General features: G+C 36.5%; 1 protein-coding gene across 1 annotated transcript in view; it reads left to right on the top strand.

Moving 5' to 3' along the window:
• SCP2 (sterol carrier protein 2) overlaps positions 1-12,351 on the top strand; it is a 164,231-nt gene that overhangs the window by 102,455 nt on the left and 49,425 nt on the right. Inside the window, exon 12 of the mRNA XM_082665984.1 lies at positions 6,507-6,660. Within this exon, the coding sequence (XP_082522110.1) occupies positions 6,507-6,660 (154 nt within the window). The remainder of the gene's footprint in view (positions 1-6,506; positions 6,661-12,351) is intronic.

Raw genomic sequence — 12,351 nt, 5'->3', positions numbered from 1 at the left:
ATTTTCTCTTGTGTAAATACTTAGGAGTGGAATGACTGGATCATATGCCAGGTGTAGGCTTAACTTTTTTTTTTTTTTTGCAGTATGTGGGCCTCTCACTGTTGTGGCCTCTCCCGTTGTGGAGCACAGGCTGTGGACGTGCAGGTTCAGCGGCCATGGCTCACGGGCCTGGTCGCTCTGCGGCATGTGGGATCTTCCCGGACCAGGGCATGAACCCATGTCCCCTGCATCAGCAGGCAGACTCTCAACCACTGTGCCACCAGGGAAGCCCAAGTAGGTTTAACTTTTAAGAAACTGTCAAACTGGGGACTTCCCTGGTGGTCCAGTGGGTAAGACTCCACGCTACCAATGCAGGGGGCCCAGGTTCGATCCCTGGTCAGAGAACTAGATCCTGCATGCATGCCCCAACTAAGAAGTCCATATGCTGCAACTAAAGGATCCCACATGCTGCAACTAAGACCCGGCGCAGCCAAAATAAATAATTTAAAAAAACAACAAAAAAAGAAACTGTCAAACTGATTTCCAAAGTGGTCATACTATTTTGCCTTCCCACCAGCCGTGTATGAGAGTTCTAGTTCTTCCACATCCTCGTCAGCACTTGGTATGGTCAGCTTTTTAAATTTTAGCCATTCTAATCAGTATGTAGTGGCATCTTCTTGTGGTTTTAATTTGCATTTTCCTACTGGCTAATGATGTTAAACAGTTTTTTATGTGCTTATTTGTCATCTTTATATCTTCTTCGATGAGTTTTGAGAGTTCTTTATGTATCCTGTATACAAGTTCTTTACCAAGTATATGCTTTGCAAAGATTTTATCCCAGTCTGTGACTTTCCTTTTCATTCTCTTGCTAGTGTCTTTTAAAGAGCAGAAGTTTTTAATTATGGTTAAGTCCTGTCTAAGACATCTTTGTCTAACCCTGAGTCACAAAGATCTTTTCCTATGTTTTCTCCTAGATGTTTTATACTTTAAGCCTTACATTTAGATCTGTGACCCATTTTGAATTAATTTTTATGTATGGCACAAAGTGTGGATCTGAGTCCATTTTTTACATATGGATTTCCTGTTGTTGGAGTGCCATTTATTTATCTATACTTTGTCCACTGCATTGCCTTTGTCAAAAATCAGTTGTTCATAAATATGTGGGCATTATTTGTGGTCTGTCTTTTCTGTCCAGTTAATCTATGTGTCTGTCTTTACATGAGTACCATACCGTTTTGATTACTGTACCTTTGTAATTGTTCTTGATATTAGGTAGCCTTAGCCCCCCAACTTAATTCTTCTTTTTTAGAGTTGTTTGGCTATTCTAGCTCCTTTGTATTTTTATAGAAATTTTAGAATAAGATTGTTGATTTCTACAAAAAATTTTCCTGGGATTTTTTTTAGGATTATGTTGAATGTATAGATTTATCTGGGGGAGAATTGAGATTCAAACAATAGTGAATCTTCTGACTCATAAACAAAATATATGTCTCCATTTATTTATTTTAAAAAGTCTTTAACTTTTTTCAGAAATACAGTTTTCACTGTACAGGTCTTGCACATATTTGTCAGATTATGGGGTAAATACTTAGGGGTAAATATTTGTCAGATTTACCCCTAAGTATTTCATATTTTTGATGCTATTGTGAATGGTATTTTTTCAGTTTCAAGCTTTCATTACTAGTATGTAGAAATACAATCAATTTTTGTTTATTTATCTTATAGCCTTGCTAAAACTCACTTATTAATCCTAGTAGTTGTTTAAAAACTGCATCAGGTTTTCTATATAGACAATCATATTATCTGTGAATAAAGACAGTTTTATCTTTTCCTCTTTATCTTCATGAAATGGCCTTCTTTGCTCTGGCAAGTCTTTGCTCTGAAATCTGCTTTGGCTGATTTAATATGGCCACTCCAGCTTTCAGATTTTAACTAGTGCTAACATGGTATATCTTTTTCTATCTTTTTACTTTTAACCTATTTGTGATTTTATGTTTAAAGTGCATTGGCAGCATTTAGTTGGGTCTTGTTTTTTTTCTCCACACTGACAGTCTCTGTCTTTGATTGGGGTGTTTAGACTATTTATATTTGATATGATTATTAGTATGGCTATTTGTGTTCTCTTTGTCCCAGCTGTCCTTTATTCCCATTTCTCTCTTTTTATCATCCTACTTTTGGATTATTTTTTATTTCTCCATTTTACCTTTATTATCATAGCCTATCTTCAAGTGTTATTATACGAGCTCACTAATAGTAAAAGAACCTTACAATAGTATACTTCCATTTTTCCTGTCCAGGCCTTATAATACTGTAGTTGTAAATTTTTCTTTTACATATGTTTTAAACCCCACAAGAAATTATTTTTAAATAATCAGTTATCTCCTAAAGAGATTAAACAATAAGAAACCTTATCTATTTAAGATTAATGTAGTTACCACTTCATTCCTTTGTGTAAATTCATATTTCCATCTGCTATCATTTTCTTACTGCCTAAAGGATTTCCTTTTAACATTTATAGTGTGGGTGTTACAGTATGGTGATGAATTCTTTCAGCTTATTTTGTCTGAAAATATCCTTGTTACTTTTGTTCTTGAAATATATTGTACTTTTGATAGCATTCTAGGTTGATAATTTTATAACTTTTGGAGGGAAAAACTGATCTTAATAACTGTGCATTTTTCAGTGGATGCTGAGTCCATTAACGCTTTTTGCCCTTTAAAGCTCAAAAATCTTTGCTTTCTCAAAAAGCCAGCCTCCAACAATAGAAAAACATGCTTTTTTATGCTGTTTATGCTAAGGTCTTTAGATGTCTAATTTGAAACTAAAGCTAAATTATGACTTTTTGTACTTGACTGTCTTAATGGTATAGGAAGAGCTATGGGTTCAAGGAAGCAGGAGGAAGAAAAGACCTCGGGTAATATCTCAAGATATTATTCCCTGTAGTTTTTCCATTCTGTGGATTTCCATAGCACTTAGTACTTATCTTCATTAGCACTTCATATTACACTGTGAATTCTTTGTATCTTCAGTACTTAGTGGAGTGCCTGATACATATTTGAATAGCTTATTTTCAGTAGCAACCAGACTATATAACTATGTAGCTGAGTCCTAGGCTAATTATTTTTGTATTAAAAGATTGACCAACATCTTGTTAGGAAATTTTTGCAGCAAGATGGTAGTAAAATGAAGTAACAAGGTTAAAACGTTTTTTCCCCTTCGTAAGAGACTTTAAGAAGGACATTACTGTTTGAATATACTACTTTGACAGGATGCCCATTCCTATCTCCCTCCACAATTTATAAATATATTGTGTTCATGTTTGATAGTTTTTTTTCCCCAAGGAGAGGAAAAATATGGTTTTTAATTCAGTGCCAGAAGTTATCCAAGGAAGCAAAAATTTTAAAATGTGTTGCTCATATAGTTTATGCTTTCATAACTATCTTCTGCGTCTTCTTGGCAAGTAGATTTCTGAGGCCAACTTTTGACTTCCACCCTTCACAAATCTAGATTCTAGAAATGCAAGAAATGCAGGTTATTCTGAAAGCAGGTAACGAGAAAGCTCATATAATCAGTATGTTTTCTCACTGTCGTCTTTTGTTAAAAGTGAATAAATAAGTTAACATGGATCTTTATTCCCTCCCTCCCTCCCTTCTTCCTTTTTTTGCCACAAGTGAGTTTAGCAAATCATGAGTAGAGATTTAACACAGTATACCACATCTTCTACAGTATCAGTCGTATGGTGTGACTGAGATTATTGCAAAATCTGGTGCTTCCAGTACATTCATGTTCTCTCTCTCCCTCCTTCTCTCCCCCTCACTCTCTCCCCTTCTGCCAGCCTCCCTCCCCCAACTCCCTCTCTCCCTTTTCACCCCCTTCTCTCTCACTCTCACTGGCTGTCTTGAGCACTCTCTAGCCTCATTCACTTAACTTTCTATTCCTTAAGTAGGCTGTGTACCTTTATATGCCTATCTTATTTATTAGATCTTCTGAGCCTTGGGCAGTGTCAGCACATATTAGGCATTCAGTAAATATTTGTTGGATGGATGGGTAGATGAATATCTAAAGGGTTCCTTGCATTTTTTACTAAGATTATATCATAAACATTTCCCTAAACTATTAAAAGTTTTGGATACATCATTTTAAATAGGAACATAGTACTTTGTCATATGGATAGGTCATAATTCATATAACCATTCGCCAGTTATTTCACTTGTAGATTATCTAGTTTTTCACTATTCTAAGAAAGTGATAAACAGATAGCTTTGTGTGTAAGACTTTTCCTATGCTTGATTATTTCCATAGAATGGTTTTCAAGGCATTTTTAATGCTCTTAATAATTTTTTACATTGCTTTCCAAAAAGGTTGTACCAGTTTGAACTTTTACCCTTACTGTATGAAGGTGGCTGTCATGCCATAGTCTCCCCAGCATTGATTACCTCCATTTTTAAACATCCTGACCAATGTGATTGGTTAAAACAGTATCTTTCTATTTGATCAAGGTAAAGTTGAGTATTTTTCTCAAATATTTATAAACTATGTATATTTACTCTTTGGGGAAGAGAACTAGCCCTATTTCCCCACCCACATATACATAAGACCAGTCTGAATACTTTTTTTGGTCTTATGTATTCATAAATGTTTAAGCTTTTTGTATGGCAGATTTCAAGTAAAACTGATTGCCCCAAAGTTTGGATATATTAGTAGAATTATTCACTTTGACCTTAATATTCAAAATGTTCACAATTCAAAAATTCATTACAAGATGTAGAATTACCTATTTTAAAACAGTATTTAAAATATATATTCTGTAAAAATATGTAGACATTGCTTAGAAAGGAGAAATGGCAGTTAAATTTCTTGAGAAGGTTGGGGTTATACAGAAAACTGTCATAGGTATTCGGGAATCAGACCTTGTGATTGGGGGTGTAGGTGGAAGAAAAGACTTTATAGGTAGACCAGTTTGCTCTGCTTCTGGAACGATGAAACCAGTCTATCCAACATTCTTAACTAAACTATCCTTGAATAGCTGGTGTGGGAGAAAAACAAATGTAAATCAGGAGACTTGGCTTCTAATCTCAACTCTGAAATTAGCCTGCTTTGTGACCATTCACAAATTACTTAATTTTACAGTTTCTCATTGCTACCTTTGTAATTAAGCAAGGGCTCCTGTGCCCATGGCTTGGCACAGAAAGCAAACTCTGATAGTGGGTGTTTGCAGCAAAGTAAGGGTTTATTTGCAGGGCGCCAAGAAAGGGAGTGGGAGACAAGTCTCAGATCCACTCCATCTTGGTCTTTGAGTTAAGGATGTTTTAAAGGGGAAGAACAAGGAAACTGTAATTAATCATCGTCTCAAGACATTTCTGTGACATTTCTCTTTCATTATTGAACACGTGTATTTTTTTATTAATTAATTTTTATTGGAGTATAGTTGATTTACAATGTTGTATTAGTTTCTGCTGTACAGCAAAGTGTATCAGTTATACATATATCCACTCCTTTAGATTCTTTTCCCATATAGGTCATTACAGAGTATTGAGTAGAGTTCCCTGTGCTATACAGTAGGTTCTTATTAGTTATCTATTTTATATATAGTAGTGTGTATATGTGTGACATTTCTTAATCATGGTTTTGGGAGTCAGAATGTGTCTGGTTTATGATTCTCTGGCCAGGTGGTCCATGGCTCTGGGGGTTGTGAGCTCATCTTGCCTGGAAAAACAACTTGAGTTTGTATGATGGTATCTACAACAGCAATTTGAATACAGTAACGATGTTATTAACAACAGCAATCTTAGTCAACTGACTCTGATTAATTAGTGTTCAGTTAGCACAGAATTGAGGGGACAAGAAAGGGATTGAGGTCAGAGGAGACAAGTAAGGGAATAAAGTTTTGGATAAGAGAGATTAATCATAAACTCTGTAAGGGAACTCAGTTTTAGGGGGGTTTGGTTTCAACATTATTTAGTTCTCTCCAGCTCTAAAAATCTCTGATTTTATTATCCAGAGGACAAAATGCTATTTTTGTGAATCCAGTGCTATTTTTGGAATAGCTGTGAATAGCTAGTCTAGAAAACATTCTTTCTAGGAACTTTTTGAGGAGAATAATAGGAAAATTTCCCATACCAGCTAAATATTTTAGGGAAAGTCAACTCCCAAGTCCTAGATTATATTCTTTAGATAAATTAAAAATGGTAAAATTAAATTATTTTATGCTGTTTTGCGTCAGCCAGAGAACGGTATATTCAGTGTTTTCTCTTTCAACATTGCCAAAAAATGGCAGGTTGGATAAATTTAAAGAGCACAAGGAATTTCTGAAGCCTGAATATTGTCTAAATACAGAGATTACTTAGGGAGAAAAAATAGCTAGCTGCAAAAACCCTCCAGGCTTTTAAGAGAAGTTCTTACTTAGGCAAACGTCGTCTTGGCTGAATAAAATGGTTTAGTTAAAAGTCACAATTAAACGTTAGCCCTTGTCTGCCTTTAGCTTTCTAAACCAACGGAATCTGACTGTTCTGCGTTCGATTTGTTAGGTCTGGCTCAGTGCGCTGAACTCTGCTGGCAGCTGAGAGGGGAAGCCGGAAAAAGGCAAGTTCCTGGTGCAAAGGTTGCTCTGCAGCATAATTTAGGCCTCGGAGGAGCAGTAGTTGTCACGCTGTACAAGATGGGTTTTCCTGAAGCTGCCAGGTAAGTGACATTCTGGGTTTTGTCTGGCAATGAACCCTTCTGACTTTTCACAACTGATGACGTTATTCAAGTAAAAAAAAGTCCTAATTTTATTGTGTTAGTGCTCAAAGAACAACTATTTCATTACCTTGCTTTAATAGCATGGTTTTAAAACTTTAAAACTGGCAATTAACTTTTAAACTTAACCATCTTTAGGAAAGTTTTGTTTAAAAAGAAGGCAGCATAGTCAAAGGAGAGTGCTGAACTAGAAGCCAGAGCTGGCTGGGCACTTGTCTCAGCCCTGCCAACTTGAGTAATTTTATTTCAGGCAAGTCATTTTTTGGTTTCCTTTCCCACAATTTGCTTTCTCCCCCTAGCGTCCCGGGCTTCTGAGGTTATTGGGAGAAAGTCATCAAATATGCTGATTGTATCTCCGCAGATTTCTGTTTCTGAATCCAGCTAAGCCCTCACTGCTGCTAGAATCCTTTCTATTTGTCTCCTGCTGATTTTCTTCCTGCCCTTGTCAAATGCCCGTGCTAAGATTTCCAAGCACTTTCTTTTCAAGCCTTTTCAGGATCCCTCAACTTCCTTGCTCTTCTCTCAGAGAAATGCTCATCCTTTTTTCTCAGAGAAATGCTCATCCTTTTTTCCCAGAGGAAAAAAGTCCCTTTTCCTTTCCAAGGCCCATCTTTCCTCTTTGCATGCTTTTGTTTCCAACCACTTTCTGTAACTTTGTTCCAAATATTAAGTATACCTTCTTTCGTTTGAATCTTTCCATTTTTACCTTTCTGTTGACTCCTTTCGCTCTGTCATCAAACATGTTCAGGTCTTCCATATTCTAAAACTCTGTTTTTCTCCTTACCTTAATTATTCTCTTTCATGATGAGCCTTTTATATTGAGCCACTTTTGTTTTTCTACTCTGAAATGTCTTTAGTTTCTGATCTCACCACTGAGGTCAGGTAAGGCCACCAATGACCTGATTATGATACATTCTTGATAATTTCTATCTTTATTCTCTTAACCCTGCTGTAGCTTTCAACACTAATTGGCTCCTTTTTCTCTCCTGAAGTTCTTGGTAATTATGTATTCATTTTTTCACACTTTTGGTTCCACAAAGGATATGTGAACACTTTTTTACAGAGTCCGTTATATTCTCATGTTTTGTAAACTCTTGAATCTCTTCTCTCTATCCTTTCTTCTTTCATGCCTGGAATATTAGTTCTGTGTGAAAATTCTAACTTCCAATTAAGGCCAATCTTAGGTACCATCTCCCTTTGAATATCCACAGCACTTTGTAACTTTTGGGTCCCTATCCAATTTTTGTTTAGTTGTAGAGTATCTACCTTGTTTTGTATCCTGTTTGTTATGTGAAATCCTTGAGATCTAAGACTTTGATTCTCCTAACCCCTCTGAGGATCTCTCTCAAAGTGAGTAAATGTTTATTGAATTGCATCAAATAAAAAGATGTTAAGACGTTGAATTTTAAGTTTCCTCCTAAATCTGATTCATTGGTTCTGTATCGTCCTCTGGTATTCCATGTAGTTCATATTCGGAGTTGAAAACCCTCAGTAAAAGCCAAACTATAAAGAGCTACCAGAGTCAGAATATTAGTATAACTGTCTAATTTGCTCAGAATAGAAGATTATGCATGTAGGGCAATAAATTCTATTTTAAACATGGAATTCTCATAGTTATTTTTTTAATATCTTTATTGGAGTATAATTGCTTTACAATGGTGTGTTAGTTTCTGCTGTACAACAAAGTGAATCAGCTTTATGTATACATATATCCCCATGTCTCCTCCCTCTTGCATCTCCCTCCCACCCTCCCTATCCCACCCCTCTGGGGGGACACAAAGCACCGAGCTGATCTCCCTGTGCTATGCAGCTGCTTCCCATTAGCTGTCTGTTTTACATTTGGTAGTGTATATATGTCAGTGCTACTCTCTCACTTCATCCCACCTTATACTTCCCCTCCCCGTGTCCTCAAGTCCATTCTCTACGTCTCCATCTTTATTCCTGTCCTGCCCCTAGGTTCTTCAGAACCATTTTTGTTGTTTTTTCTTTAGATTCCATATACATGTATTAGCATATGTTATTTGTTTTTCTCTTTCTCACTTCACTCTGTATGACAGTCTCTAGGTCCATCCACCTCACTGCAAATAACTCAGTTTTGTTTCTTTTTATGGCTGAGTAATATTCCATTGTATATATGTGCCATATCTTTATCCATTCATCTGTCGATGGGCACTTAGGTTGCTTCCATGTCCTGGCTATCGTAAATAGTGCTGCAGTGAACAATGTGGTGCATGACTCTTTGTGAAGTATGGTTTTCTCAGGGTGTGTGCCCAGTAGTGGGATTGCTGGGTCATATGGTAGTTCTATCTTTAGTTTTTTAAAGGAACCTCCATACTGTTCTCCACAGTGGCTGTATCAATTTACACTCCCACCAACAGTACAAGAGGGTTCCCTTTTCTCCACACCCTCTCCAGCATTTATTGTTTGTAGATTTTTTGATGATGGCCATTCTGACCAGCATGAAGTGATATCTAATTGTAGTTTTGATTTGCATTTCTCTAATGATTAGTGATGTTGAGCGTCCTTTCATGTGTTTGTTGGCAATCTGTATATCTTCTTTGGAGAAATGTCTATTTAGGTCTTCTGCCCATTTTTGGATTGGGTTATTTGTTTTTCTGATATTGAGCAGCATGAACTGCTTGTATATTTTGGAGATTAATCCTTTGTCAGTTGCTTCATTTGCAAATATTTTCTCCCATTCTGAGGATTGTCTTTTTGTCCTGTTTATAGTTTCCTTTGCTGTGCAAAAACTTTTAACTTTCATTAGGTCCCATTTGTTATTTTTGTTTTTCTTTCTAGGAGGTGGATCAAAACGGATCTTGCTGTGATTTATGTCACAGAGTGTTCTGCCTATGTTTTCCTCTAAGAGTTTGATGGTGTCTGGGCTTACATTTAGGTCTTTAATTCATTTTGAGTTTATTTTTGTGTATGGTGTTAGGGAGTGTTCTAATTTCAGTCTTTTACATGTAGCTGTCCAGTTTTCACAGCACCACTTATTGAAGAGGCTGTCTTTTCTCCATTGTATATTCTTGCCTCCTTTATCAAAGGTAAGGTGATCATATATGCGTCGGTAGATCTCTGAGCTTTCTATCCTGTTCCATTGATCTATATTTCTGTTTTTGTGCCAGTACCATACTGTCTTGATTACAGTAGCTTTGTAATATAGTCTGAAGTCAGGGAGCCTGATTCCTCCAGCTCCATTTTTCTTCCTTAAGATTCCTTTGGCTATTCGGGGTCTTTTGTGTCTCCATACAAATTGTGAAATTTTTTGTTCTAGTTCTGTGAAAAATGCCATTGGTAGTTTGATAGAGGTTGCACTGAATCTGTAGATTGCTTTGGGTAGTATAGTCATTTTCACAATGTTGATTCTTCCATCCGAGAACATGATATATCCCTCCATCTTTTTGTATCATCTTTAATTTCTTTAATTTCTTTAATTTCTTTCATCAGTGTCTTATAATTTTCTCCATACATGTCTTTTGTCTCCTCAGGTAGGTTTATTCCTAGGTATTTTATTCTTTTTGTTGCAATGGTAAATGGGAGTGTTTCTTTAATTTCTCTTTCAGATTTTTCATCATTAGTGTATAGGGATGCAAGAGATTTCTGTGCCTTAATTTTGTATCCTGCTACTCTACCAAATTCATTGATTAGCTTTAGTAGTTTTCTGGTAGCATGTTTAGGATTCTCTATGTATAGTATCATGTCATCTGCAAACAGTGACAGTTTTACTTCTTCTTTACTGACTAGGATTCCTTTTATTTCTTTTTCTTCTCTGATTGTTGTGGCTAAAACTTCCAAAACTATGTTGAATAATAGTGGTGAGAGTGGGCAACCTTGTCTTGTTCCTGATCTTAGAGGGAATGGTTTCAGTTTTTCACCATTGAGAACAATGCTGGCTATGGGTTTGCTATATATGGCCTTTATTATGTTGAGGTAAATTCCCTCTATGCCTACTTTCTGGAGGGTTTTTATCTTAAATGGGTGTTGAATTTTGTCAAAAGCTTTTTCTGCATCTATTGAGATGATCATATGGTTTTTATCCTTCAGTTTGTTAATATGATGTATCACATTGATTGATTTGTGTATAGTGAAGAATCCTTTCATTCCTGGGATAAACCCCACTTGATCATGGTGTATGATCCTTTTAATGTGCTTTTGGATTCTGTTTGCTAGTATTTTGTTGTTGTTGTTCAGGATTTTTACATCTATGTTCATCAGTGATATTGGTCTGTAGTTTTCTTTTTGTGTGACATCTTTGTCTGGTTTTGGTATCAGACTGATGGTGGCCTCGTAGAATGAGTTTGGGAGTGTTCCTTCCTCTGCTATATTTTGGAAGAGTTTGAGAAGGATAGGTGTTAGCTCTTCTCTAAATGTTTGGTAGAATTTGCCTGTGAAGCCATCTAGTCCTGGACTTTTGTGTGTTGGAAGATTTTTTTTTTTTTTTATGATACGCGGGCCTCTCACTGTTGTGGTCTCTCCCATTGCGGAGCACAGGCTCTGGACGCACAGGCTCTGCAGCCATGGCTCACGGGCCTAGTCGCTCTGCGGCATGTGGGATCTTCCCAGACCGGGGCATGAACCCGTGTCCCCTGCGTCGTTAGGCAGACTCTCAACCACTGCGCCACCAGGGAAGCCCTTGTTGGAAGATTTTTAATCATAGTTTCAGTTTTAGTGGTCATGATTGGTCTGTTTTTATTTTCTGTTTCTTCCTGGTTCAGTCTTGGAAGTTGTACTTTTCTAAGAATTTGTCCGTTTCTTTCAGGTTGTCCATTTTTTTGGCGTATAGTTGCTTGTAGTAATCTCTCATGATCCTTTGCATTTCTGCAGTGTCAGTTGCTACTCCTCCTGCTTCATTTCTAATTTTATTGATTTGAGCCTTCTCCCTTTTTTTCTTGATGAGTCTGGCTAATGGTTTATCAATTTGGTTTATTTTCTCAAAGAACCAGTGTTTAGTTTTATTGATCTTTGCTATCGTTTCCTTCATTGCTTTTTCATTTATTTCTGATCTGATCTTTATGATTTCTTTTCTTCCGCTAACTTTGACAGTTTTTTGTTCCTCTTATCTCTGATTACTGTAGGTGTAAGTTTAGGTTGTTTATTTGAGATGTTTCTTGCTTCTTGAGGTAGGATTGTATTGCTATAAACTTCCCTTTTAGAACTGCTTTTGCTGCATCCCGTAGGTTTTGAGTCATCGTGTTTTCGTTGTCATTTGTTTCTAGGTATTTTCTGATTTCCTCTTTGATTTCTTCAGTGATCTCTTGGTTATTTAGTAGTTTGTTGTTTAGCCTGTATGTGTTTGTATTTGTTACAGATTTTTTCGTGTAATTGATATCTAGTCTCATAATGTTGTAGGCGGAAAAGATACTTGATAGGATTTCAATTTTCTTAAGTTTACCTAGGCTTGATTTGTGACCCAGGATATGACCTATCCTGGAGAATGTTCCATGAGCACTTGAGAAGCAAGTGTATTCTGTTGTTTTTGGATGGAATGTCCTGTAAATATCAATTAAGTCCATCTTGTTTAATGTGTCATTTAAAGTTTGTGTTTCGTTATTTATTTTCATTTTGGATGATCTCTCCATTGGTGAAAGAGGGGTGTTAAAGTCCCCTACTATGATTGTGTTACTGTCGATT

The sequence above is a fragment of the Grampus griseus genome (genome assembly GCF_964374135.1).
Source record: "Grampus griseus genome assembly, chromosome: 1".
NCBI classification, from domain to species: Eukaryota; Metazoa; Chordata; class Mammalia; order Artiodactyla; family Delphinidae; genus Grampus; species Grampus griseus.
This window is presented reverse-complemented; position numbering and strand designations above follow the sequence as displayed.